At 40.4% G+C, this 27,420-nt stretch overlaps 1 protein-coding gene and 1 non-coding gene across 3 annotated transcripts in view; both read left to right on the top strand.

The window, feature by feature from the left end:
- Positions 1 to 3,125: 3,125 nt before the first annotated feature.
- CASP8AP2 (caspase 8 associated protein 2) overlaps positions 3,126 to 27,420 on the top strand; it is a 36,987-nt gene continuing 12,692 nt past the window's right edge. For both annotated transcript variants that reach the window (XM_012750959.2, XM_012750960.2), the window contains exons 1-6: positions 3,126 to 3,230; positions 16,673 to 16,755; positions 19,222 to 19,290; positions 20,213 to 20,313; positions 20,844 to 20,918; positions 23,526 to 23,641. In XM_012750959.2, coding sequence (XP_012606413.2) covers positions 16,701 to 16,755; positions 19,222 to 19,290; positions 20,213 to 20,313; positions 20,844 to 20,918; positions 23,526 to 23,641 — 416 coding nt within the window. In that variant the 5' untranslated portion in view covers positions 3,126 to 3,230; positions 16,673 to 16,700. The remainder of the gene's footprint in view (positions 3,231 to 16,672; positions 16,756 to 19,221; positions 19,291 to 20,212; positions 20,314 to 20,843; positions 20,919 to 23,525; positions 23,642 to 27,420) is intronic.
- On the top strand, positions 23,338 to 23,441 carry LOC142871225 (U6 spliceosomal RNA). Its single transcript, XR_012919487.1, has one exon. It is a non-coding gene; the product is annotated as a U6 spliceosomal RNA (small nuclear RNA).

Genomic DNA, 27,420 nt, shown 5'->3' with positions numbered 1-27,420 from the left:
GACCCTGTCTCTACAAATAATAAAAGATATCAACTGGGCATGGTGGCACAGGCCTATAGTCCCTGATGCTCAGGAGGCTAAGGCAGGAGGATTGCTTGAGCTCAGGAATTAGAGGTTGCAGTGAGCTATGATGATGCCACTGCACTCTGGCCCAAAGACACTGTCTTCAAAAAAAGAAGAAAAGCCAAAGCCATGCATGTATATTTGCCTATAAAAACATATAAAGGGAGGTTTATAAAAAGGGTATATTCAAAGAACTCTCCCTTCCCTCTCTATTCCCTCCACCCAGTCTACTTTCCATATAAATCATCCTTTTTATTAGGTTCTAATTTATCCTTCCAGTGTTTCTTATGCAAAAATAAGCAAATACATGTACAGTCTTTATCCTATTCTTTCTTATGGAAAAGCAGGCATATCATGTACTTTATACCACAGAAATTACCTTATGTAAGTACATAGACATCTCCAGGAACTGTTTTTGTTTTTTTTTTTAATACATTTGCAATTGCAAGTTCAGACACGGCAAAACATGTAACTGTGTTTCATTTCTCTGTTCTTTTTTTTTTATTTTTTATTTTTTTGACACAGAGTCCCTGCTCTATTGCCCAGGCTGGAGTACAGTGGCATGATCACAGCTCAAGGGATACTCCTGCCTAATCCTCCCAAAGATGTGGGATTACAGGCATGAACCACTTCACCAGGCCTCTCTGTCCAATTCTTGGCTGGGTGTGGTGGCTCATGCCTGTAATCCTAGCACTTTTGAAGGCCCAGGTGGGAGGATTGCTTGAGGCCGAGAGTTCTAGACCAGCCTGAGCAAGAGCGAGACCTCATCTTTACAAAAGATATAAAAATTAGCTGGGAGTGGGTAGCCAGAGCCTATAGTTCCAGCTACTGGGGAGGCTGAGGCAGGAGGACCCTTGAGCCCAGGAGTTGGAGGTTGCTGTGATCATGCCACTGCACTTTAGCCCAGAAAATAGAGTGAGACTCTGTCTCAAAAACAAATAAGAAAATATATTGAATTCTTTGGTTGATGTCTATAAGTATCCCAAACTGGCATTGATTGAAGTCTTTCCAAGCTAATTTTTAAAAACTGATCACATCTTTTTGTTCAATGTGAAAGTATTTAAGAGAGTGCTAGTAAAATCAATCACTATGTAAGGACTTCAATATAAGGTAACTCTTTCCTGGAAGAGAATTTTGGGAGGAACCCTTAGTTATTTTTTGAGTATATATGCTATGTTCTCAATAAATATTTTTTGATGAATGCCATCATTATGCACTCATGCTAAAAACCAATAATCAGTGAATTGCTAAGTTCTCTTGCTTTTATCTCCTAAATATGCTACAATCTATCGCTTTCTCATACCTACCATCTCCTTCAGATCCTCATTTTCTCTCCCTAGTTCACTGCAACAGAATCTCAAAATCGTCCTTCGCAAGGCCAACAGATTTTACTAATGCAAATCAATTTGTACTAAAGGTATGAAAAGTAGAAAAAAATTTTTAAAAATGTAAGTCAAATTATGACCACCCCACACCTAAAATCCCTCAGTAATCCCCCTATTTTTCAATCATTTAAAGGTAAATCCCAAGCTCGTTGGCATTTACTTGACAGACAATCCCCCTAGGGTATCTCTGAGGGTTTAGTTCCAGGACCCTGGTGGATACCAGAATCCTGGGATGCTTAAAATGTTGTGGTATTTACATATAATCTAGGCACATCCTTCCATATATTTTAAATCATCTCTAGATGATTGTAGTATTATTTGCATATAATCTATGCACATTTTTCCATATATTTTAAATCACCTCTACTTATGATACCTAATACAATGTAAAGGCTATTTAAATAATTGTTATATTGTACTGTGTTTTATTTGTATTATTTTTTATTGTTGTATTGTTATTTTATTTTTTAATATTTCCAATCTGTGGCTGGTTGAATCTGCCAGATGCAGACCCTCCTCCCCCCATCCGGAGGATGACCATATTTGGCCCTTCAAGGCCCTTCTCCCCAGCCTTACCTCCTACTTTATGCTCCAGCCAAAATGGCCGCCCTGTGGTTGTCTTGCACACCCTCTACTCCTTCCAGTCTCCTCTACCTGGGATTGGTGGTCTAACTTCTCTTCAAAAGCGAAGGTGGACGGAGCCCTTTTGGAAAATTTAAAAATAGTAATAAGATGATATGAAGTTGTTAAAACTTAAATGGGGCCATGCTAGGCGGCTCACATCTGTAACCCTAGCACTTTGGGAGGCCAAGGTGGGAGGATCGCTTGTGGCCAGGAGTTCTAGACCTGCCTGAGCAAAAAGCAAGACCTGTCTCTACAAAAAATAGAAAAATTACCGGGGCGTGGTGGCACGCCTGTAAGTCCAAGTTATATGGGGAGGCTGACGCAGGAGGATCACTTGAGCCCAGTATTTGGAGGTTGCAGGGAGCCATGACGATTCCACTGTACCCTAGCCTGAAAGAGAGTGAAACCCTGTCTCAAAGAGAGAAAAGACTAAAAAGAGAGAGAAGACAAACAAGAGGAAACAGGGATTAAGATAGGTGGACTCTAGAAGTGCTGAGGAAGGTGGCGTGGTTTTACTTCCCCACAGATCAATGGCGCAGGCCATGCTCCTGAAGCTAGACTTACCAGTACCCTCTTTGCACAGGTTCTGTAAGATAATTCAGGTGTTCCGCCATCTAAAAAGCTCCCCTCTCTCCTGGCGCACTAGACTAGGACCTCCCCGAAGCTCCCACAGCCTGAGTTCTTTGCCCTTCATCCAGGAAAGTTCTGAGGACAGGGAACAAGTTTATTCGTTATAATCGAGCCCAGCACTATGTCTAGCACGCAGCCTACATTCAACAGAATGTAAGGAATAAAGGACTACATAAATGACAGACTCCTCAGAGCCTACTTTCCCTTTCATTAAAGAGCTTCTCCCAGACCCCGCCCCTACCGCAGTGAAGCCCCGCCCCGTCGCCTCGCTGCCGCCTTACACCCCGCCCCTTTCACTTCAGACCCGCAGGAGACTACGGAAGTTTGGCGCCAACCGTGTTATTTTTTTTTCCCTTCTAAAGGCGGGAACTAGTTATCAGCGCCAAGACGTGCGTTGCGTCTGATCTGATTGGTCATGGTTGCTCAGTCCCGCCTCCGCGTCCTGACTGAGCTCTGGTATTGGTGGAGATGCCAGGGAGACCTCGGTGTGGAGAAAGGAGCCGGGCTGTCTTGGGCCCGGCAGGGCGGGTAAGTTGCCGTGGAGGCCAAGTCCCCGCAGGGCTGTTAGGGAAGAGGCTGCATGGTTAGGTAGTCCTCCAAGCTAAGGTCAGCGGCGCCCAGGAAGTGAGAAAGTCGGAGGGAATCCGTTTAGAGCGGCCAAGTCGGCGGGGGAAGGGCCGCGAGTGACGTACGGGGGGTCAGCAGGTAGCCTTGTTCTCGCCGCCCCTGGTGCAGCGTCTGGGCTTGCACCCAGTGTCTGTCTGTGGTTCCTCGAGAGCGTCCAGACGGAGCTTGGGGGCGAACGTACCTAGAAATTGCCCTTCCGACCGCTTATCCTGCCCTTCCCCCTCAAGCCCAATCTCGCCTTGGAATATATTCTCTAATGCTTTTGATTGGGGTTCCGTGGACAAATGGGTTTTCCTGAGTGTCAGGTGATCATTGATGTTGGTTGTTTCCAAACGTGTTATACCTGAGAAGTTGTTTATCTTGATCTCTACAGCACCTAAAAGCCATCCCTGACACATAGTAGGCCCTAGCTCAGTCGTGAATGTAGAATTCGCAGGCTCTCATGATTTGTGTTTCAGAGAGCAAGGTGTCTTTGATTCTTCGACTCTTCCCTGGTCTTTTCCATTCTTCACAACTCCAGCACCCAACCGCCTCTCCTCAAGGCCCTTCCCCTATCTCCCTCTGAGCCTCTTTGATTGGAGGAGGACAGAGGCTTTCAGGGCAAGAATCTTCTAATCTCACCCTACCCCCAATTATCTTTTTGTGTTTCCTGCCATTTTATAAGAGATTTTATTTTCAAAAAAATATTTACACTATAATGGATATTCTTGGTTTTGGTCTTCTGGCTTTAGAGACTGACGGGGGGGGGGTGTCTAATCCTAGCTCTGGTATATACCAGCTGTTTGTCTTGGGCAAATTTCTTAATCGTCTGTATCTATTTACTCATCTGTAAAATGGGAAAAAGAATATTATGGACCTCATAGGACTTTGGGGAGGATTTAAAGTAAATCAATAATGTATTTAGAGCATTTAGGTCAGTCCCTGGTACCTAGTAAGAGTGCAGTGTATGGTAGCTCTTGTTAGTTTTTGCCCCTCACATCTTCTGGAATGTTGCTGTATTAGTTTGCCTTTCCCATGAGCCCTAAAATACAGACACTGTCTCCCTGTCTTTTTCTTGTTTTTCTCTACAAATGCTTGTTTCTTTTGTTCAGTTTAAAAAAAAAAAAAACTTCTTTCAGACTGCTTTTTAAGACATTGTCCTATCATAAAAGGCTAGTGACCCTTCTTTCATCTACTTTGCTTTCACATCTGAATCTATTAGAATTGTTCTGAAAAAGATTATGTATAAGTGAGCTTGCAACTCTTTTAAATCATTATGGCTCTCAACTTAAAAAATTTTGCCTCTATTCTTTTCACAGGTGCATCACTCCTATCAGTAACAATTCTCATTAGATATTGAGATCCCCAAATAGGAAGGTGAGAGCAAGTGTGAAAAAGTCCCTCTTCCCAAGAGATTCTGATACATGCTTCCTCCTCCTGTCCCTCCTCCCTTTCTTTCCAGGTGAATTATTGTCCTTTGTGTTTTCAAGAGTATAATGTCAACTATTGCCAAGATGATAATGAGTTCCAAATCATAATACCTACATATCTTCTGTGTGACATACTGTTTTCAGCTCTCTATTAGACATTTTCATCTGGTTGTCCTACAGATAACTAAACATGTTTTCTTTGGTTCTCCATTGCAGTTAAAAGTGAGACTGTCTACCTTATTGTCTAAGCTAGAAACTTCAGAGTTGGGAATTTCATTAATTTAACAGATATTCTTTTATTACTTACCAACCTGTCAGGCCCTGTGCTGAGAGTTGGGGATACAGTGAGAGCTGGGGAACAGAACAGAGATGGTCCTGGTCTTCATGGAGCTTACAGTCCAGTGGGTGAGATGGACATTTCTCCAAGAATCCCACAAAAATGTAATCATGAACCGTGAGAGGAGGTTATGTCGGGAAAGAATCTGTAACAGAGGGCCTGACCTAGTGGGGAGAGTGGCCAGGGGAGGCTTAAAATTATTTAAGCCAAAATACCAAAGAAGAGTTAAGTGAAGGTAGAGAAGCATTGAGGAAAGAGCACTCCCTGCAGTAGGCCTATGGTGGGGTGGAATAAATAGCAGGTTCAGGAGCTAAAAGAAGGCCATTATGATCAGAGCAAAGACTGCTGGCGATTGGGAGAGAGTGGATGCAAACGGACACTGGTAGGGTGGGCAGAGGCCAGGTCATGCAGGCTTTGTTTGCAGAATTGTGACAAAATTTGTCTTTTACCCTGAGATGAGCAAAGAATCACTGAAGAGTTTTTAAGCAGAGGAAAGAACATGATCAGATTTGCATTGTGAAAAGACAACTCAGGCTGTGGTGTAAAGAACAATTTGAAATGGGGAAGAGTGGACATTTAAGTATACTTTCCATTAAATTTTGTTGATCTACCACAGAAACCTCTCAAATCTGTTCCTTATCTTTATTTCCACTACTAATAACTCAGCATGAATGCTCATTGTTTCCTCCTCTGTTTCAAGAGCCTATTCCATCTCCCTTGCCACTTATATTTTCCATTCTCTTGTTTTAAATTTCTTAAATGCAGATTTGATCATGATATTGCCCGGCTTTAAAAACTTTCAGTGGGCTGGGCGAGGTGGCTCACACCTGTAATCCTAGCACTCTGGGAGTCCGAGGCGGGCGGATTGCTTGAGGTCAGGAGTTCGAAACCAGCCTGAGCAAGAACAAGACCCCGTCTCTACTATAAATAGAAAGAAATTAATTGGCCAACTAATATATATAGAAAAAATTAGCCGGGCATGGTGGCGCATGCCTGTAGTCCCAGCTATTTGGGAGGCTGAAGCAGTAGGATTGCTTGAGCCCAGGAGTTTGAGGTTGCTGTGAGCTAGGCTTACACCACGGCACTCACTCTAGCCTGGGCAACAAAGCAAGACTCTATCTCCAAAAAAAAAAAAAAAAACTTTCAGTGGTTTCCCCCATTCCCTACTACATGAAGTCCAAGGATCTTTTTCTTATAGTACATCTTCTGACTTTTTAAAACATCATTTCTCACATTCTAATCTTGCCTTCAACACATTCTAATCTTCACACCTGGACTTGCGTGTGAACTCATGGGTAGATGTGGTGGGAAACAGATGCGGTGAGATGGTTTCAGGAAGTATGCTTGCAAATAGGATCTCAATTTAATTGAAACTTGGGAATTTGGAAACTTTGGAATAGTGAATAACAGGGCTAGAAAGGTAAGCACCAGTGTATATCAAGGTAAAGAGTTTGTTCTTTATTCAGGACATTGGGAAGTAATGGAAAGTTTTGGAGTAGGAAGTGGTATGAGCAGGATTGTTATAGAAGAACTAACCCAGTAGTTGTGTGTAGCATGTATTTGGAGTAGGGAGATAATTAGGTAGCTGTAGTGGGAGCCTGAAACAAATTGAAATGGCAAGAATGGGGGTAAATGGGAGAAACATTTTGGAGGTAGCATCAGTAGTCTATTAGGGTATGTAAATGCTACTTCAAGAAATAGAGGTGACAGGAGTTGAGCAGTATTGATGGAAAGATGATTTTCTTTTGTTTTGGACTTGGTGAGTTTGTACATACAGGAATGTGTTCATTACCTTTAGCATCTTGTTTCTAACAGTTGGTTTGTATTTTAGTACAAGCAGTTCCTAATTTTCAAGTACTCTGAGGAGGCAGCAGGGGAGTCTATATGATCTATTACCTCTACTTTTTATGGTGGTACTTGCTCTTTATCCCTTAACCTCTTGTTTTTGCCCATTAACCATTTTATTTTATTTTTTTTTTTTGAGACAGAGTCTCGCTTTGTTGCCCAGGCTAGAGTGAGTGCCGTGGCGTCAGCCTAGCTCACAGGAACCTCAAACTCCTGGGCTCCAGTGATCCTTCTGCCTCAGCCTCCCGAGTAGCTGGGACTACAGGCATACGCCACCATGCCCGGCTAATTTTTTTTTATATATATATCAGTTGGCCAATTAATTTCTTTCTATTTATAGTAGAGACGGGGTCTCGCTCTTGCTCAGGCTGGTTTTGAACTCCTGACCTTGAGCAATCCGCCCGCCTCGGCCTCCCAAGAGCTAGGATTACAGGCGTGAGCCACAGCGCCCGGCCCCATTTTATTTTTTATTTTAAATTTTCTTAAGAGATAGAGTCTTGCTGTCTTCGTGGCTGGTGTGCAGTGTGCGATCATAGTGCACTGCAGCCGCGAACTCCTGAGCTCAAATGGTCCTCCTTCCTCAGCCTCCCAAGTACCTAGGACTGCAGGTGTACACCACCAAGCCTGGATAATTTTTAAAATTATTTTTGTAGGGATGGGGTCTCGCTATGTTTCTCAGGCTGGTCTCCACCTCCTGGCCTCAAGCAGTCCTCCTTCCTTGGCCTCCCCAAATGCTGGGATTATAGGTGCGAACCAGTGTGCCTGGCCACCATCAACTATTTAACCCAAAGAAATACTTTGTGCTTCTGCAGTTGTAGAAAATAAGATATTGATGTCCAGTAGTTCATAACCTTTAGGAAAGTATTCAAGTACATTTTATAAATGCACAGTAGGTATTATAGCTAGTTATACGTTACTAAAGTTGCAATAACCACAGCTCTGTGAAGTCCTTTAGATATGAGATGTTCATGGTAAATAAGACTAGTTTTTGGCTGGGCACAGTGGCTCATGCCTGTAATCCTAGCACTATGGGAGGCCGAGGTGGGTGGATTGCTCAAGGTCAGGAGTTTGAAACCAGCCTGAGCAAGTGTGAGACCCCGTCTCTACCAAAAATATAGAAAAAAATTAATTGGCCAACTAAAAATATATAGAAAAAATTAGCTAGGCATGGTGGCGCATGCCTGTAGTCCCATCCCAGCTACTTGGGAGGTTGAGGCAGAAGGATTGCTTGAGCCCAGGAGTTTGAGGTTGCTGTGAGCTAGGCTTACACCACGGCACTCACTCTAGCCTGGGCAACAAAGTGAGACTCTGTCTCAAAAAAAAAAACAAAAACAAAATAAGACTAGTTTTTGAGTGAGGGCCAGTGGGATCCTCTTAGTAGTGAACTATGAGCTTCACTTACTGAACTTAGGCATATATTTTGGCTGGTTGAGTCTTTTCGGTCTCATTTCCTTGTTTATTCAGCAAACATTTATTTTTATGTATGTGTATTAAGTACTGGAAATACAGAGATTTATAAAACTTGATCCCTGCCTTCAAATTGCTCATGGTCTAAACTGCTATCCAATAGAGTATCTTCTAGCCACATATGACTATTTAACTTCAAATTAATTAAAATTAAAAATCAGTTCATCAGTGTGGTAGGCTAAATAATAGCCCCCCAAGAATGCCCATATCCTAATACCTAGTACCTGTGAATATCTTACCTTACATGGCAAAAGGGACTTCACAAATATGATTAAGTTAAGGATTTTGAAATGGTGGAGTATCTTGGGTTATCCAGGTGGTCACAGTGTACTCCCAAGAGAGAGAAGCAAACATGACTATGGAAAGATAGGTCAGAGAAGAAAGAAGATGGTGTGCTGTTAGCTTTGAAGTTGGAGGAAGGAGCCACCAGCCAAGAAATGTAGGCAGCTTCTACAAGCTGGAAAAGGCAAAGGACAAATTCTCCCCTACAACCCTTAGAAAGAGCACAGCCCTCCCAATGCCTTAATTTTAGACCAGTGAGACTCCTGATGTCCAGAACTATAAGATAATAAATTCGTGTTTCAGCCACTAATTTATGGTAATTTGTTAGAGCAGCAATAGGAAACTAATAGATGCAATCTCACTATGCATACTTCATGTATCAATAGCTGCATGTGGTGCTAGTAGCTACCATATTGGACAGGTGAATATTTTAGTCATTATATGAAGTTTTAGGCTGGGTGCAGTGTCTCACGCCTGTAATCCTAGCTGTCTGGGAGGCTGAGGGGGGCAGATTGCTCAAGGTCAGGAGTTTGAAACCAGCCTGAGCGAGACCCCTCTCTACTAAAAACAGAAAGAAATTAATTGACCAACTAAAATATATATATACAAAAATAATTAGCTGGGCATGATGGCGCATGCCTGTAGTCCCAGCTACTCGGGAGGCTGAGGTAGAAGGATTGCTTGAGCCCAGGAGTTTGAGGTTGCTGTGAGCTAGGCTGATGCCACGGCACTCACTCTAGCCTGGGCAACAAAGTGAGACTCTGTCTCAAAAAAAAAAAAAAAAAATACAATAAATAAAGTTTTATTGGACAGCACTGGTATAAAACTGTAGTTCTCAACGCATCATCTGAGAACTTATTAGAAATACAAATTCTCAAGTCTCACCCTAGATCTACTAAATCAGAAATGGGAATGAGCCAAATCAGTCTTACGTTTTAACTTCTCCAAGTGTTCCTAATGCATGGTAAAAGCTAGGAACAACTGGTTTAAAAAGCAAGTGATTGCAGAAGTTGGTAAATGCAATGATATGTGTTCAGTGTGTTGATAGAAAATGAGAATTACTCTGTAGAAAAGGGTTGCCAGGCGTGGTGGCTCACTCCTGTAATTCTAGCACTCTGGGTGCTACAGGCTAAGGTGGGAGGATTGCTTGAGGTCAGGAGTTTGAGACCAGCCTCAGCAAGAGTGAGACCCCATCGCTACTAAAAATGGAAAACTTAGCTGGGCACAGTGGTGCACACTTGCAGTCCCAGCTACTTGGGAAGCTGGGGCAGGAGGATTATTTCAGCCCAGGAGTTTGAGGTTGTGGTGAGCTATGCCATTGCACTCTAGCTAGGGCAACAGCATGATTCTGTCCCCTACCTCCAAAAAAGAAAAATGTCTTCTCTTTATGGTTGTTGGATTTGAGAAGGGGGTGAGCATTCGAGGAGGAAACAGAATTGAACAAAGCAAGATATTATGGAATTGAAGTACATGGTATATTTTAGAAACTGTAAGTGCAGACATTTCTGCTCCCCTGTGATATATGCATTCTTGAGAACCTTAAGTTTTGGCAAAACAAGTTTTACGGAAAAATGCAGGCGGAGCACAAACAAGATCAATGATAATTTTCATTAAAGTATTGGTGCTTTAAAAAGATGTTAAATTTATGATAAATATCTCAGTAAGTGTAGGTCTTAAGGAAGGATTGAGGGACTTAATACATCAAAGGCTGTAGGTGTAGAGGCAATGGCAGGTTTTATGTGAAATTCTGTGGCAGCAGATTGGACAACTGTGGCTCATTGTCTTAAGATTGTGTGTTTTTGTTTTTTGCACAAAGATTGGGGAAAACCACGCTTAAGCCTTGCAAGATAAAAGCCCGTATCTTTACTGAGAAAAGAGAAAGAAAGGAGAGTGGATGGCATCTATGTTAAGGGCACCACATGCAGGACTAAATTCTTTCAGGGCTTGCTATGTTCAGCTTTGGTGTTTTGCATCTAGCTGCTGTTAATTAACAGTAGAAAAACAATTTTTTTTTTTTTTGAGACAGAGTCTCACTCTGTTGCTGGGCTAGAGTGCCGTTGCATCAGCCTAGCTCACAGTAACCTCAAATTCCTGGCTCAAGCGATCCTCCTGCCTCAGCCTCCCAAGTAGCTGGGACTACAGGCATGTGCCACCATGCCTGGCTCATTATTTTTTCTTTTGTATTTTTAGTAGAAATGGGGTCTTGCTCTTGCTCAGGCTGGTCTCGAACTCCTGAGCTCAAATGATCCTCCTACCCCAGCCTTCCAGAGTGCTAGGGTTACAGGCATGAGCCACCGTGCCCTGCCTTGGTTAGCTCTTGAAGGTTTTTTACCTTCAAGGAAGTGAAATGCAGGCTAGATATAAACAGGATTAATTTTGCCTTCAGTGTGGAAAATAAGAGGAAAAAGATTTTGGTAGTATGGAAACTAGAAGACTTTTACAATAATTTGAATAATAATTACATTTGAAACCACAACAATGATTGTGAGTGGAAGGGGAGACATTAAATTTGAGAGACATTTAAAAATAAAATTATTAAGAATTTGTGACTACTTGTAAGTAAGAGTGGCATCAAGGATGGTAGAAACTTCTAGCTTGAGAGTGAATTGAGGCAAGAGAAGATGATTGTTTATATTTCCCATATCCAGCCGTTCACCCTATTTGCCTTCTTCCATTATTATTCCTCATATACACATTTTTTTAAATTCTTACTCTCCTCATCCATGTGGACTCTTTTCTAGGTTCCCAGTAGCCTCCTTCCCAGTTTCTTTTCCAACACATTTGTCTTCTCAGTTCATTCCACATATTCATCTTCCTGTTTCATTTCTTTATATTGATGTTTTGGACTCAGAAACCTTCTGTGCTCCTATCATCTGAAAGATCAAGCCCAGATTCCTTGGCTTGACATTTAGTTATCTTCTGTCTGACTCTAATGGAATTTGACAGTCATATCTTCAAATCTTGTTCTATCCAAGGTCCATTCCAAGCTGTTTTATTTACATTTCTTCATATATATCTTAATGAAGCTTTCCTCTAAAGATTTTGCTAATGGTATTGTCTTTTGGAATCTGTACTCATCCCCAGAGATATCCCCCACTCCTCCATAGACGTGCAAGTCCTATCTCTACAAAGCAAGGTGTACACTTTCATTCTCCATACATCTTTGCCAACATTTGGGAATGGATAGTGGGCACATGAGCAGGGTTTCTACCATCTTGTAACGATCTGTTTCTTTCTTTCTCTATTTTTAATGATCTGTTTCTTGATCTGAGTAGTAGTTAAATGGATGCATTCAGTTTGTGAAAAATCATGCTCCTATATAGTTATGATTTGTGTTCTTTTCTGTATATATGTTTGTCTTAGACTATTCAGGCTGCTGTAACAAAGTGCCATAAGGCTGAGGGGGTGGCTCATGTCTGTATTCCCAGCACTTTGGGAGGCTGGGGTGGAACGATTGCTTAAGGCTATGAGTGCAAGACCAGCCTGTGTGATGTAGGAAAACTTTGTGTAAAAAAAAAAAAATTAGCCGGGCACTATGGCACATACCTGTAGACTTTGCTGCTGGGGTGGCTGAGGCAGGAGGATTGTGGGAGGTCAAGGTTGCACTAAGCTACGCTAGTGCCACTGCACTCCAGCCTGGGTGACAGAGCAAGATCCTGTCTCAAAAACAAAACAAAACCCCGAAACCCTTAAGCTCCATAAATCAAGTGGCTTTTGTTGTTTGTTTGCGACAGAGTCTTGCTCTGTTGTTCTGGCTAGAGTGCCGTGGCATCAGCCTAGCTCACAGCAACCTCAAACTCCTGGGCTCAAGTGATCCTTCTGCCTCAGCCTCCCAAGTAGTTGGGAATACAGTGCATGCCACCACGCCCAGCTAGTTTCTGTTTTTAGTAGAGACAGGGTCTCACTCTTGTTGAGGCTGGTCTCAAACTCCTGACCTCAAGCAATCCTCCTGCCTTAGCCTCTCAGAGTGCTAGGATTACAGGCATGAACCACACTGCCTATGATGTTCTTAAAATGATGAAATCACCTAAGGATGCATTTCTCAGAATGTATCTGCATTGTTAAGTGACAAATGACTATACTTCAATGAAAAGTTTAGTCATTCCTTATCAAAACAAAAAATGTCCTGATTCTCCTAGACCCTTTACACTTCAATTTGAATTTTATAGTTAGCTTGTTAAGTTTGTTTGTAATGGCATTGAATTTATAGGTAAAATTGGGAGAGAATTGCCAACTTTGCTATTGAGTCTTCCCATACATGATTGAGATATTTTGTCATTTAGATCAAGGGTCAACTGCCTGTTTTGTATATAAAGTTTTATTGGGGCACAGCCACACCTATTTGTTTACATATTGTCTATGGTTGCTTCTGAGCTGCAGTGGCATAGTTAAGTGGTTGTGACAGACTAAAAGGTCTGCAAGACATCTGTCTGGCCCTTGAAGAAGAGGTTTTCTGATCCCTGATTTTGGTGTTTTATTATTTTTTCCATGAAAGTCTCACACATCTTGTATTAGATTAATTCCTGTGTACCTTATGGTTTTGTTGTTATAAATAATATCTTTTCATCAGTTATGTTTTAAAATTGTTTGCTGGTACAGAGGAAAGCTGATGCTTTTGTGTATTAATCTTATATTTAGCAACTTTGCCAAATACTTACCAGTTGCAATAAAATATAGATTTTCTACATAGGTGATCATGGTATGAATAATGTCAGCTTTGTTTTTTTCTTTCCAGTTGTTTTCAGTTTCTTTCTTTTTATTTTATTGTCTTGTTTTTCTCAAATAAAAGCATACTTATCTCTAAAGGAAATATTTCTATGGTTTCACCAGGTTTTTTTTTTTTTTTGAGACAGAGTCTCACTTTGTTACCCAGGCTAGAGTGCCATGGCATCAGCCTAGCTCGCAGCAACCTTAAACTCCTGGGCTCAAGTGATCCTACTGCCTCAGCCTCCCAAATAGCTGGGACTACAGGCAGGCACCACTATGCCTGGTTAAGTTTTTGTATATGTTTTTAGTTGGCCAATTAATTTCTTTGTATTTTAGTAGAGATGGGATCTCGCTTTTGCTCAGGCTGGTTTCAAACTCCTGACCTTGAGCAATCTGCCTGCCTTGGCCTCCCAGAGTGTAAGGGTTACAGGTGTGAGCCACTGCACCTGGCCTCACCAGGGTTTTTTTTTTTTTCCTCATTTATTTCTTTTTGGAGACATGGTCTCACTCTGTCATCCAGGCTTGAGTGCAGTGGCATGATCATAGCTTACTGCAACCTTGAACTCCTGGGCTCAAGCAATCCTCCCGCCTCAGCTTCCTGAGTACCTAGGACTGTAGAGTACAGGTACAAACTGCCCTACCTGGCTAAGTTTTTAATTTATTGTAAAGACCAGGTCTCTGGATCTCTGTATGTTGCCTAGGCTAGTCACAAAGATTCATTATTATTAACTAAAGTCTATGGTTTATTCAGATTTTCTTTCTTTCTTTTTTCTTCCTTAAGTGACAGGGTCTCATTGTGATGCCCAGGCTGGAGTAGAGTTTCATGATTATAGTTCACTGCAACTTCAAACTTCTGGGCTCATCTGATCCTCCTGACTCAGTCTCCTGAGTAGCTAAGACTACAGCTGTGTACCATCATACTGGCTAATTTAAAGATTTTTTTGTGGAGATGCAGTCTTGCTATATTGCCCAGGCTGGTCTTACCCTCCTGGCCTCAAGCAGTCCTCCTGCGTCAGCTTCCCAAAGTGCTGGGATTATAGGCATGAGCCACCACACCTCTTAGTTTTTACCATGTGCATCTTTTTTCTGTTATAGTATATCATTTTGCATTTAGTTGTCATGTCTTCTTAGGCTCCTCTTTTTATTTTTTATTTTTTTGAGACAGTCTCACCCTGTTGCCTGGGTTAGAGTGCCGTGGCGTCAGCCTAGCTCACAGCAACCTCAAACTCCTGAGCTCAAGCAATCTTTCTGCCTCAGCCTCCTGAGTAGCTGGGACTACAGGCATGTGCCACCATGCCCGGCTGTTTTTTTTTCTATATATGTTTAGTTGGCCACTTAATTTCTTTCTATTTTTAGTAGAGATGGCGTCTCACTCTTGCTCAGGCTGGTTTCAAACTCCTGACCTTGAGCGATCTGCCCGCCTTGGCTTCCCAGTTCTTAGGCTCCTCTTGACTGTAACATTGTCTCACTTTTCTTGTGTTTGATGTGCTTGACAGTTTTGAGGAGTACTGGTAAAGTATACCAGTACCAAACTCCTGCCCTCCTCGGCCTCCCAGAGTGCTAGGATTACAGCCGTGAGCCACCGTGCCCGGCCACCAGCCCACATTTAAAGAGTGACATTTTGTTCTCCCTCCTTTAAGGTGGACTATCTATGTAGTTTATTTGGAATTCTTCTGCATGGAGGATTTGTCTCTTCTCATTTACTAATTATGTCAATATGGATTTGTGCATATATTTATTTTATACTTTGCATTATAATCAAGTACTGCTTTGTAATCTAATACTACTTTTCTCGTTCAAATTATTCTAGATTTAGCCATTGGGAACTCTTCCAGTTGGTTCCTGTGCCCCTTTGACATATGCCCATCAATGTTTTTCTTTAGCACTTACTTTCTGGCATGATAAGGTGCCCCATGCTTATCTTGTGTGTTTCTGCCCATTTTTAGAATCAGCTGTTTCTCCAAGAAACCTTGGTTCATTTTAATGGAGAATAATATTAGATGTCAAGATCTGGGTACTGGGTGTGCTTGTTGCTACTGGGGTATCATTTCTTTTACGTCTTCTGAGGTAGAGAAAAGAAATACATGTGTGTATACTAACCCATATATTAATATACACACATCTACAAAAATTTCTGTATCTAATTATCTGTATGTATAGTAAGTTAATCATGTGATTCTTACAGATGTCTTCAACTCTAATTCCTTACTTCATGGATCATTCTAGCCTGTTCTCTTGCTTTTCTATAGCCTCCCACGCCAATAATGAGAAATCTGGCTTCTACCATCTACCACCCATTTATTTAAATTGTTCATTTTCAAGATCCGTTTGTATCAGTATCGGGATTACTAACCCATACGTCTGTGGGAAGCAATTTTAATGTCAGACCACCCTTGCATTTTTGGGATAAATCCCACATGTTCATAGTGTTTTTTAATTTAATATCTTGCTGGATTCAGTTGACTGATTTTTTTTTTTCTTTTTTGGTGGTTTCTACCTATGTTCATAAGACTAGCTTGTAGTTTTTCTATGTTGTTATTTTTCTGTTTTGTCTTATCATAGACCACTTTTGATGGTAGGGCTGTACTAATTTCAAAAAATTCCTTTCCTGTTAGCAAACAATTTTTTTTCTGTTGTCTGAAGTAGATTAACATTTATCTGTTCTTTGAAGGTATGGTAGAATTCACCAACTGTCTGCACATAGTGGTTTTTTTTTCCTGGAGACAGTTTCTTGCTGCGTTGCCTGAATTAGAGTACAGTGGTATAATAGCTCACTGCAACCTCATACTTCTGGGTTCAAGCGATCCTCCTACCTCAGTCAGCCTCCTGAGTAGCTGGGTCTACAGGAACATATCACCACAAAAGGCTAATTTTTCTATTTTTAGTAGAGACAGGATCTCTCTCTTGCTTAGGCTGGTCTCGAACTCCTGAGCTCATGTAATCCTCTTGCCTCGGCCTCCCAGAGTGCTAGGACTGCAGTTGTGAGCCACCACGCACAACCCATTTTATATTTTTGACTTTTGCCTGTAAAAATTTTTTTAAGCTAGTCAAATTTTGCAATGGGGGTCGTATACCAACTTTAGTGACACTAATGTTAATAAGTTCTGATAAACCACTACCATCTTACCATCCTGACATTTTTTTTGTATCTTGAGTCTGCTTTTAAGGATGGTAGAGAGTGAAACTTGTTCAATGTGTCCAAATTTGAAAGTTGCTTTTTAACTTGAAGCTAGGTTTTATTCTCTGAATTGTGAGGTTGATTTTAAAGTGGAAAATTTTTATATTTAATACCTTAGGTGTCGACTGTCAAAAGGAAATAGGATCATGGCAGCAGATGATGACAATGGTGATGGAACAAGTCGTTTTGATATCTTTTCTGGTAAGAGCTACTTTTAATTGTCTTTCTAAATTTATTCTTTAAATTATAAAATTATTTACTGTCACCAACTTTTCTTTTCATACATAAGTGAATTAATACCGTAAAATGCCTGGCACATAGGAGTGCTTAGTAAATGTGAACTTTCTTATAGTATGCTTTCAAGCCTCTAAAATGTAATTAAATTAGCAGACTTGCCAATATGAATGGTAATGATTTTTCTTTTCTTTTGTATGTTTTCCTGCCCTCCCCTCTCCTCTTTTGAGATAGTTTCACTCTGTTGCTCTGGCTACAGTGCAGTAGCATCATCATAGCTTACTGTAGCCTCAAACTCCTGGGCTCAAACGATTTTCCTGTGCACCCCCCCCCCCCCAGTAGCTGGGACTACAAATAGACGCTCCCAGACCCGGCTAATTTTTTCTATTTTTAGTAGAGACGGGGTTTGGTCTTGCTCAGGGTGGTCTCTAACTCCTGAGCTAAAGTGATCCTCCTGCCTCAGCCTCCCGAGTAGTTGGGACTACAAGTGTACACCACCATGCTGGCTAATATTCTTTTTTTTTTTTTTTTTTGAGACAGAATCTCATTCTGTTGCCTGGGCTAAAGTGCTGTGTCATCAGCTTAGCTCATAGCAACCTCAAACTCCTGGGCTCAAGCGATCCTTCTGCCTCAGCCTCCCAGATAGCTGGGACTACAGGCATGTGCCACCATGCCCAGCTCATTTTTTTTTATATATTTTTAGTTGGCCAATTAATTTCTTTCTATTTATAGTAGAGACAGGGTCTCACTCTTGCTCAGGCTAGTCTCGAACTCCTGACCTTGAGCGATCCTCCTTCCTTGGCCTCCCAGAGTACTAGGATTACAGGCGTGAGCTACCGCACCTGGCCTAATTTTTTCTTGAGATGGAGTCTTTTTTTTTTTTTTTTGAGACAGAGTCTCACTCTGTTGCCCAGGCTAGAGTGCCGTGGTGTCAGCCTAGCTCACAGCAACCTCAAACTCCTGGGCTTAAGTGATCCTTTTGTCTCAGCCCTCCGAGTAGCTGGGTCTATAGGCATCTACCACCACGCCTGGCTAATTTTTTCTATATATTTTTAGTTGGCCAATTAATTTCTTTCTATTTTTATTAGAGATGGGGGTCTTGCTCTTGCTCAGGCTGGTTTTGAACTCCTGACCTTGAGCGATCCTCCCACCTCAGCCTCCCAGAGTGCTAGGATTAGAGATGTGAGAGATGGAGTCTTGTTATGTTGCCTAGGCTGCTCTCAACTTCTGGCCTCAAACAATCCTCCCTTCTCAAGCTCTTGAGTAGCTGGGATTACAGGAATGTTGTTGTTTTTAATTTTAGCAGGTATTTAACTTAGCTGAGCTTGCACTTTGGTCTTCTCAGTCTTAGATAGCAACTGAAATCTCTGTTCAAATATTTTAGCTTTAGCTGTTTTTTTTGAGTTCTACCTTTTTAGGGGAATCACCCAGAGATTTGAGAAATTCTCTATATAGATTCCTGGATGTCCCCTCTCACTTTCTAATTGCTATTATCACCCCAAAGTCTTTCCTTTGATTCTTTAAGATATTAGGACTGAAAGTTTCTATCTCAGCTGTCACTGCCCAGTGTGGCTCCAGTCAGGGCCTGTCCTTCAACATAAAGCAGTAATAAAAGGGGAACTGGAAACACATGCAATGCTGTCTTCATTCAGGTGTTGTCTCCCCTCCAGTTTTTGCTGCCTTTGCATTACTTTCTACCTCTTAAGATAGCTGTGAATATTTTGTTTTATGTTTATAGTTGTTATCTGCAGGATGATTGATCTGATAGAAACTACTGTTATTACTAGAATTGGAAGCTTCTCACTAGGTTTTTTTTTTTTTTTTGAGACAGAGTCTCCCTTTGTTGCCTGGGCTAGAGTGCGGTGGCATCAGCCTAGCTCACAGCAACCTCAAACTCCTGGGCTTAAGCAATCCTATCTGAGTAGCCTTCTGAGTAGCTGGGACTACAGGCATGTACCACCATGCCTGGCTAATTCTTCTTTTTTTGTATATATTTTTAGTTGGCCAATTAATTTCTTTCTATTTATGGTAGAAATGGGGTCTCACTCTTGCTCAGGCTGGTTTCGAACTACTGACTTTGAACGATCCTCCCTCCTCAGCCTCCCAGAGTGCTGGAATTCAGGTGTGAGCAACCACGCCTGGCTCTTTTTTTTTTTTTTAAAGAGAGGACTGAGCCTGATAAGGCTGCAGGGCCACAAGGCCGTGCCCCCTACCCCTCCAGTGTATTATTGAAAGCAAATTTTTAAGACTAAATCTGAGGTAGTCAAGGCATAAGTCTATGTGTCAAAATCTTCCTGTTTATAAATATGTAGAAAAACTTGCCTCTTTTTTGGAGCAAAACTAATAAACTCTGTTTTCTTGGTCCTTCAGAGTAGGAATGGAAAAACCTCAGTTTATAAAGTCAGTTTTAACTAGTCTTTGCTTTTCTTACAGCTTCCCCTCTTAAAAATAATGATGAAAGCTCATTGGACATCTATGCTGGGTTGGACAGTGCTGTTTCTGGTATGTAAATTCCATAAAATAGTTTCATTTTGTTTGGGTAGTATGTTGTGTTTGTTTTGTTGTTACCAATTCCTGGTATAACTTTTATATCTTAGTCAATTTGCCCATTCTTAGAAATGATTATACTCGGATAATTATTTTGTTGCCCCTAGCTTGCTTGATCAATAAAACACGTTAGGTCAGGTGCAATGGCTCATGTCTGTAATCCCAGCACTTTTGGAGGCCGAAGCAGATGATCTCTTGAGGCTAGTAGTTTGAGACCAACCTGGGCAATGTAGAGATACCCTATCACTAAAAAAAAAAATGTTTTAAAAATTAGCTGGGCATTATGGTGCACGCCTATAGTCCTAGCTATTCAGGAGGCTGAGGAGGTGAGAGGTTCACTTGAGCCTAGTAGGAGTTCAAGGTTGCAGTGAGCTGTGATTGTGCCAATGCTCTCTAGCCTGGGCGATAGAGTGAGACCTTGCATCTAAAAAAATATATAGGCCGGGCGTGGTGGCTCATGCTTGTATTCCTAGCATTCTGGGAGGCTGAGGCAGGAGGATCACTTGAGCCCAGGAGTTTGAGGTTGCTGTGAGCTAGGCTGATGCCATGGCACTTACTCTAGCCTGGCAACAAAGTGAGACTCTGTCTCAAAAAAAAAACAAAAAAAAAAACAGTAAACAAAACAAATTAGAAACCCTTTCCATAATCAAATCTCTCAAAGTTTTGAACAGATATGGTCCTTACACCTGATTTGTTGACATGATCATTTTAGGTAAACTGGTATTCCAGTCATTCCAGTCATCTGTGAAATCAGTGTAAATTTAGAATATAGGAAAAATGAAACGTAGGAGTAGAGAAATGTATAAGCCTTTGAAATAGGCATAACATTGAAGAGTATAACAAATAATTTAATGTAAAGTTTTTTATTTGTTTTTAGATTGTTCTTCTAAATCCTGTGGACCATCAAGAAATTGTTTAGATTTATATGAAGAGATCCTGACTGAAGAAGGAACTGCAAAGGAGGCAACATATAATGATGTATGGGTTGCCATAGTTAATAAGGACAATTATTTACTGTTTTGTAGCTAAAGCGCAGCCAGCAGCTTACTATTACATATTCTGTGTTTAGGAACCAGGTCTTAGACTAAAAGAATATTTAAGTCTGTTTCTGCCTTCAGATCTGCTTTTTAAAGAAATGTTTTCTGAATACTTGTCTAAATTTAGTTATAACTTTGCTAATTATAACTTAGTTATAATTTAAGTGTCTGAATGTATGATACCTCAACAGGCAATCGATGTGTTATAACATTTTAATTTTTTCATGATTTGTACTAAGTTATATTGTATGTTGCATGAAATGGCCTGAGACTTAACATTTCTTTCTAGTGTATTTTAAATTTTAAGGTTTGGAGTTTAAAAATCATTAATCTCACTAAATACGTAGTAGAAATAGACTTCATCTACACTTCTTAGTGGATTGATTTGCTAATTTTTCAGTAATTTGAATGTCATTTAAGCTAAGATAAAATTTAGAATGATACTTAAATGAGGCCTTTTATATTTAACAGTTGCAGGTAGAATATGGAAAATGTCAGTTGCAAATGAAAGAGCTGATGAAAAAGTTTAAAGAAATACAGACACAGGTAGGATTATAATGAATATTTTATTTTTTTCTTCTAAACTTTTAAAATCAATACTTAAAAATTGTTTTGGTTATAAATAGAAACTAAAATGCTAAAGTGTTGGCAGTTTATAAAGGTGCTTTATTTTAGTATTAAATGAAATAGCAAATCTGGCAAATATGGATTATTCAGTTGATGAAATTGATATAAGAAAACTGCTTATTTGTTAAATAACATTGAAATAAAAGATCTGTTAGACTTAGATCAATTAATAAATAATAGAAAATTTTAGAGATAATGACAGATGGTTTCAAAGAGAATGGCTTTGACCAGGAATGGTGGTTCATGCCTGTAATCCTAGCTCTTTGGGAGGCTGAGGCGGGCAGATCACTTGAGGTCAGGAGTTGGAAACCAGGCTGAGCAAGAGGGAGTTCCCGTCTCTACTGAAAAAATAGAAAGTGATTGGTTGGCCAATTAAAAACATATAGAAAAAATTAGCCGGGCATGGTGGTGCATGTCTGTAGTCCCAGCTACTCCAGAGGCTAAGGCAGGAGGATCACTTGAACCCAGGAGTTTGAGGTTGTTGTGAACTAGGCTCACGCCATAGCACTCTAGCCTGGGCAACAGAGTGAGACTCTGTCTCAAAAGAAAAAAAAGATAATGGCTTTGAGGAGCAAAGATTTATTAGAAATGCTTTTGGGGACACATGGTATCACTCCAAAATGGTGAAAAATAATAATTCACAGTTATGGCAGAATGACCTTTTTTGTGATTGTGCTGCAAAAATTAGAAATGTCATGTCCTATTCTGATTTTTCTTTTTTCTTTTTTTTTCTTTTTATTTCAGCATCTTATGGGGGTATAAATGTTAAGGTTACGTATATTGCCCATGCCCCTCTGATTTTTATTTTTTAATCAAATTATTTCTCTTCCTTTTCCCTTCTCCTGATAAAACCAGTAAACTCTATATTCTTTCTTTGTCTGAGAACCAATGCATTGTTGCAAGTTTAAACTAAGTTTTTAAAGTTGATAGAACTTTTATCTTTTGTTTTCAACTTTCAAGATAATGACTCAGGCAGACCTATATTTTCTCCCTGCTGTTTATTTTTCATTTTGATCCCTGTTTTAAGAAGTTTCATTTTAAGTGGGTGTTTAGGAAAAACTCAGCATGCTTTTCCTCTACTCACACAACAGCCATCAACACAGAAAACGACTTTCTGTGACCAAATGTGTATGTGTTTGGGGGGGTGGTTTTTCTCTACCACCAGTCAGTCAGTTCTGCAGCAGATACCAATGTCCTCCAATTCAATCCCAGCAATATCTACCTGGAGATAGTGTCAGATCCCACAGGGCGAGGACTAGGTCTCCAAAACTGTCGCCCCTTCCTTTCAATTCAGATACTGGTCCCAAGTCTGGGCCTCTAGAACTTCTGACCTACAGGTTTCAACTTGAAGTTCCCACAACCCTCTCTTTGGGTTTGATTACTTTGCTAGAGTGGTTTACAGAAACCACTCTGGGAAACAGTTACTTATGTTTAGCAGTTTATTATAAAGTATATTACAAAGGATACAGATGAAGAGATGCATAGGATGAGGTATCTGGGAAGAGGCATGGAACTTTCATGCCTTCCCTAGTGCCCCACCCTCTAGGAACCTCCGCACGTTCAGCTATGTGGAAACTCTCTGGACCTAGTCATCTTGGGTTTTTTTGATTTTTTTTGTTTTGAGACAGAGTCTTACTTTCTTGCCTGGGCTAGAGTGCCGTGCCATCAGCCTAGCTCACAACAACCTCAAACTCCTGGGGTCAGGCAAGCCTCAGCCTCCCGAGTAGCTGGGACAATAGGCATATGTCACCATGCCTGGCTAATTTTTTCTCTATATATTTTTAGTTGTCCAGCTAATTTCACTCTATTTTTTTTTAGTAGAAATGGGGTCTCGCTCTTGCTCAGGTTAGTCCTGAACTCCTGACCTTGAGCAACCCACCAGCCTGGGCCTCGTAGAGTGCTAGGATTACAGGTGTGAGCCACCTGCCTGGCCATCTTGGATTTTTAAGGAACATCTTTTGTTGAAATGTGATTTGCCTCCAGGGTATGGGGTGGGATCCTCTCTGTATTGAGAGTCTACAATCAGAAAAGAGAGGAGAAGATTGGAGTCCTGCCTTGGGGCAGGTGAAAGGTGGACTGGAGAAGGTCAGAGAGAGTATTTCCTGAGGCCTAGAGCACCCAACATAACAAAAGAGTATAAGGACTATGGGAGTTATAAGCCAGGAACTGTTCATAACTCTATAGTGGGCTTTTTCTGGTGCTAGTTATCTCTGAATCTCAGCTTCCCCATCTATATAAGTGGATAATAGTACTTCTCATAGGGCTTTTTTATGAGTTGTGTAAGATTAATTGTGTGATGCCTGGCATGTAGTTAGCATTCAACAATTATTAGCTAACAGTGTTCGCTTCAGCAGCACATACACTAAAATTGGAACGATACAGAGATTAGCATGCCCCCTGTGCAAGGACGACATGCAAATTTGTGAAGCGTTCCATAAAAAATAAAAAAAATTATTAGCTAACATAACTAGTAGTGCTAATAATCCTGTGGATAGTACTTTATTAATACATGTTATGGTGTTTTAGAATTTCAGCTTAAAAAATGAAAACCAGTCTCTTAAGAAGAATATTTCAGCACTTATCAAAACTGCCAGAGTGGAAATAAACCGCAAGGATGAAGAAATAAATAATCTTCACCAAAGGTATAACTGAGGGGTGTAGATGTTATAAATTACATGGGTGTTGATATGTGGAATATTTTTAACTTTGGATAGATGAAAATCTTGTATTTTATTAAATATTTAAGGTTTTAATGTGAGTAGTGACTAATATTCCAATGGTATATTATCATAATGATATATTTATGAATATGAATAATACATTGCTGCATACATCTCTGAATATATTGTTTCCTAAAAGACTGGTATATTTTTCTAGTACTCTTTGCCCTGGAGAAGATGATGGTTTCTATGTCATGGATTCTCCTAGGTCCCCACCAAATTACAAAAATATCCAAGGGAATCTGTGCTCATATCCCCTGTTAATAAACAGCCCTTAAACTATCTCTCAATTGTTTATTCCTTTCCCTCCCAAGTAGATTTTCTCAATTAATTTCTCTTTTCTTTTCTTTTTTTTTTTTAAGCCAGGGGGTGACATTCTATTCCAGAGAATTTTACCTCTCTCTGCATAGCCAACCAAATCACTAAAAAAGTTGTCTAAACTTGGTATTTTCGTTTTTTATTTTTATTTTTTTGAGACAAAGTCTCACTCTGTTGCCTGGGCTAGAGTGCCGTGGTGGCAGCCCAGCTCACAGTAACCTCAAACTCCTGGGCTGAAGTGATCCTTCTGCCTCAGCCTCCTGAGTAGCTGGGACTACAGACATGCACCACCATGCCCAGCTAATTTTTTCTATATATTTTTAGTTGGCCAACTAATTTCTTCCTATTTTTAGTAGAGACGGGGTCTCGCTCTTGCTCAGGCTGGTTTCAAACTCCTGACCTTGAGCGATCAGCCTCAGCCTCCCAGATTATAGGCGTGAGATACCGAGCCTGACCTAATGTTTAACTCTTGATCATTCCTCAGATCCAATTCATTGCCATGTCGTATTAATTTTTATATCTTTATGATCTTTCAAATCATTTTCTTATCTTCATTTCTACCATTGTTGCTGTTCATTTACTCCCATCTAAACTGGCAGTAGTCTTTATATTTTGGTATCTTTGCATCTACTCTTGCTCTCTCTAGCCTGTGGTTTGTCTCTTGTCAGTATTACAGCCATAGGATACTTTCTGAAGCATAAGTCTGGACATCTTGCTATCACAAAAATCACCCCATTCCACCCCCTTGATTAAAACACATCAGTGCCTTCTCAGTGTTCTTAGATCAGAAACCTTAACTTGGCACACAAGGCTCTTGACAGTATAGTCCCAAACCACTTCTCAAGTCTGCTGTCAGTGCTTACTTTGCTCAAGGTGTCACAGCTCTGGCATAGCTCTGGCATTGTTTTGGTTCCTTGAAAATACCATGAACTCTGCCTTTGTGTGGGTTGTTTCCACTGCTTGGAATCTTCTCCTGTACCTGCTAAATACCTGCTCATCCTTAGGTATCAGCTTAAACATCCTTTCTGTAGGAATACTTATCTGTTCTCCTTGACAAAGTAAAATTTCTCTTTTATAGTTTTGTGTATACTTGCAGTCTTTTACATCATGAATGGGATTACTTGATGAATATCTCTTCCATTGTACTGTAAACTTCATAGAGCATGGACTGTGTCTGTGTATCCTCACCAATTTTTTAAGCACCTAGCAACTACTGTGTACCTAGTGCCTGGTGCAAGGTAGATAGTCAATAATGGATTGAAGAGTGAATGAAGGCAATCCCATGGTGTGGACCATGGACCATTTGGCTTGTATTTTTTTGAGACAGAGTCTCACTGTGTTGCCAGGCTAGAGTGCCGTGTCGTCAGCCTAGCTCACAGCAACCTCAAACTCCTGGGCTCCAGCAATCCTCCTGCCTCAGCCTCCTGAGTAGCTGGGACTACAGACATGCACCACCATGCCCGGCTAATTTTTTCTATATATTTTTAGTTGGCCAATTAATTTATATTTTTAGTAGAGATGGGTCTTGCTCTTGCTCAGACAGGTTTCAAACTCCTGACCTTGAGTGATCCTCGGCCTCCCAGAGTGCTAGGATTACAGGTGTGAGCCACCACACCTGGCTGACCATTTGGCATTATAGAGTAAAATTTCACTTTAGATCTTTTGAAAATAAAGATGGTTGTGTGCCTTTACTAGTCTAAATAATTTCCACCAGTGCAACTAGCATAAGAGTGTTTCCTGAATTATTGGGGAAATTTTCTGTATATTTAACTCTTTTAGGGGCTGGGCATGATTTTTGAACAGGGTGAAAAAAATGACGGTAGTTATATCATTAGATTGTTTGGTATGGTTATACATCATCTAATAAATGTTCTGTCCAATATTTACACTTCTTTTATAAGCTGCCGAGACTAGCATTCTAATGATGTATGTTTATCATTTGGCTGAAACTTAAAGTTTAATGAATAAGAAAATTGAAATATTAATATAAAATGAAAATATACAGAAAATTGAAGAGTATAAATTCTGGAAAATGTTTAATGTGAAGGTATATCTTAAAATAAAACTTTCGTTCAAGCAAACTTGGTGTTAGTGTCCCTCCCCAAAAAAACTTCTGGCGACGGCGTTCTAAGCTTGGCAACAGAATGAGACTCTGTCTCAAAAAAAGAAAAAAGAAATGCTCTCATATTGTTGCCCAGGCTAGAGTGTAGTGCTGTCATCCTAGCTCACTGTGACCTCAAACTTCTGAGCTAAAGTTTGAGCTAAGATCCTCCTGCTTGAGCCTCAGAATAGCTGGAATTATAGGTGCAAACCACCATGTCCAGCTAACTTTTTTATTTTTTGTAGAGATGGGATCTCACTATTGTCCAGGCTAATCTCAAACTCCTGGTCTCCAAAGTGCCAGGATTACAGGCGTAAGCCACTGTGGCCAACCCAAATTTCCCCTTTTTATAAGGATACTGGTCATATTGGATTAAGGTACACCTTAATGACTTCACTTTAACTTGATTACCTTTGTGAAGACCCTGTCTTCAAATAAGATCATATTCTGAAGTACAGTGGGTTAGGATTTTAGATTATGAATTTGGTTGGGGGGGGGAAACAATTTAACCCATAACAGGATCCATATAAGGTTCATATTTTGTTTTAAGTCATATGTCTTCTAAGTCCTTTTTTGTTTTATAACAATATCCCATTATTTCAGAGTTTTTAAGGTTTTCGGCTTTTCTACACATTTAATACTGATTAGGAATAGATTTATGAAAATTCAGGAAATTTATAGAAGTTAAAGAAGGTGAACTTATTACAAAAAACTGTCTGCATTTTATTGCTAGGAAAACTATCAGTTTTTTAAAACACTAATATAAAACCTTAAGACTTAAGCTTTTAAAGTTTTTTTATTTTTTAGGACAGGGTCTTGCTCTGTTGCCCATGCTAGACTTAGTGGTGTGATGACAACTCACTGTAACCTCCAACTCCTCGACTCAAGCAATCCTTCTGTCTCAGCCTCCCCCCTGAGTAGCTAGGGCTACAGGCAAGTGCCACCTTGCCCAGCTAATTTTTTTTTTTTAATCTTTTGTAGAGACGGGGTCTCGCTATATTGCTCAGGCTGGTCTCTATCCCCTGGCTCAAGGGATTCTCCCACCTCTGCTTCCGAAAGTACTTGGATTATAGATGTGAATCACTGTGCATGGCTAGTTTTTAATATTTTTAAACAGTAAATACATACTATTATCCTAGGAAAGAATCACAACTCCATATTCCTTTTTATTTTTGCACAGTATATAACACTTTAAGATGGCCATTGGTCCTTCCGCTTACCATGGAATTGTACATGAAACAGAAAAATAGGATAGGGAATTATGTAGAGTTCTATTTTGATC

Source organism: Microcebus murinus, chromosome 5 (assembly GCF_040939455.1).
Source record: "Microcebus murinus isolate Inina chromosome 5, M.murinus_Inina_mat1.0, whole genome shotgun sequence".
Lineage (NCBI taxonomy): Eukaryota > Metazoa > Chordata > Mammalia > Primates > Cheirogaleidae > Microcebus > Microcebus murinus.
Note: the sequence above shows the minus strand (reverse complement) of the source record. Positions and strands in the feature narration are given on the sequence as shown.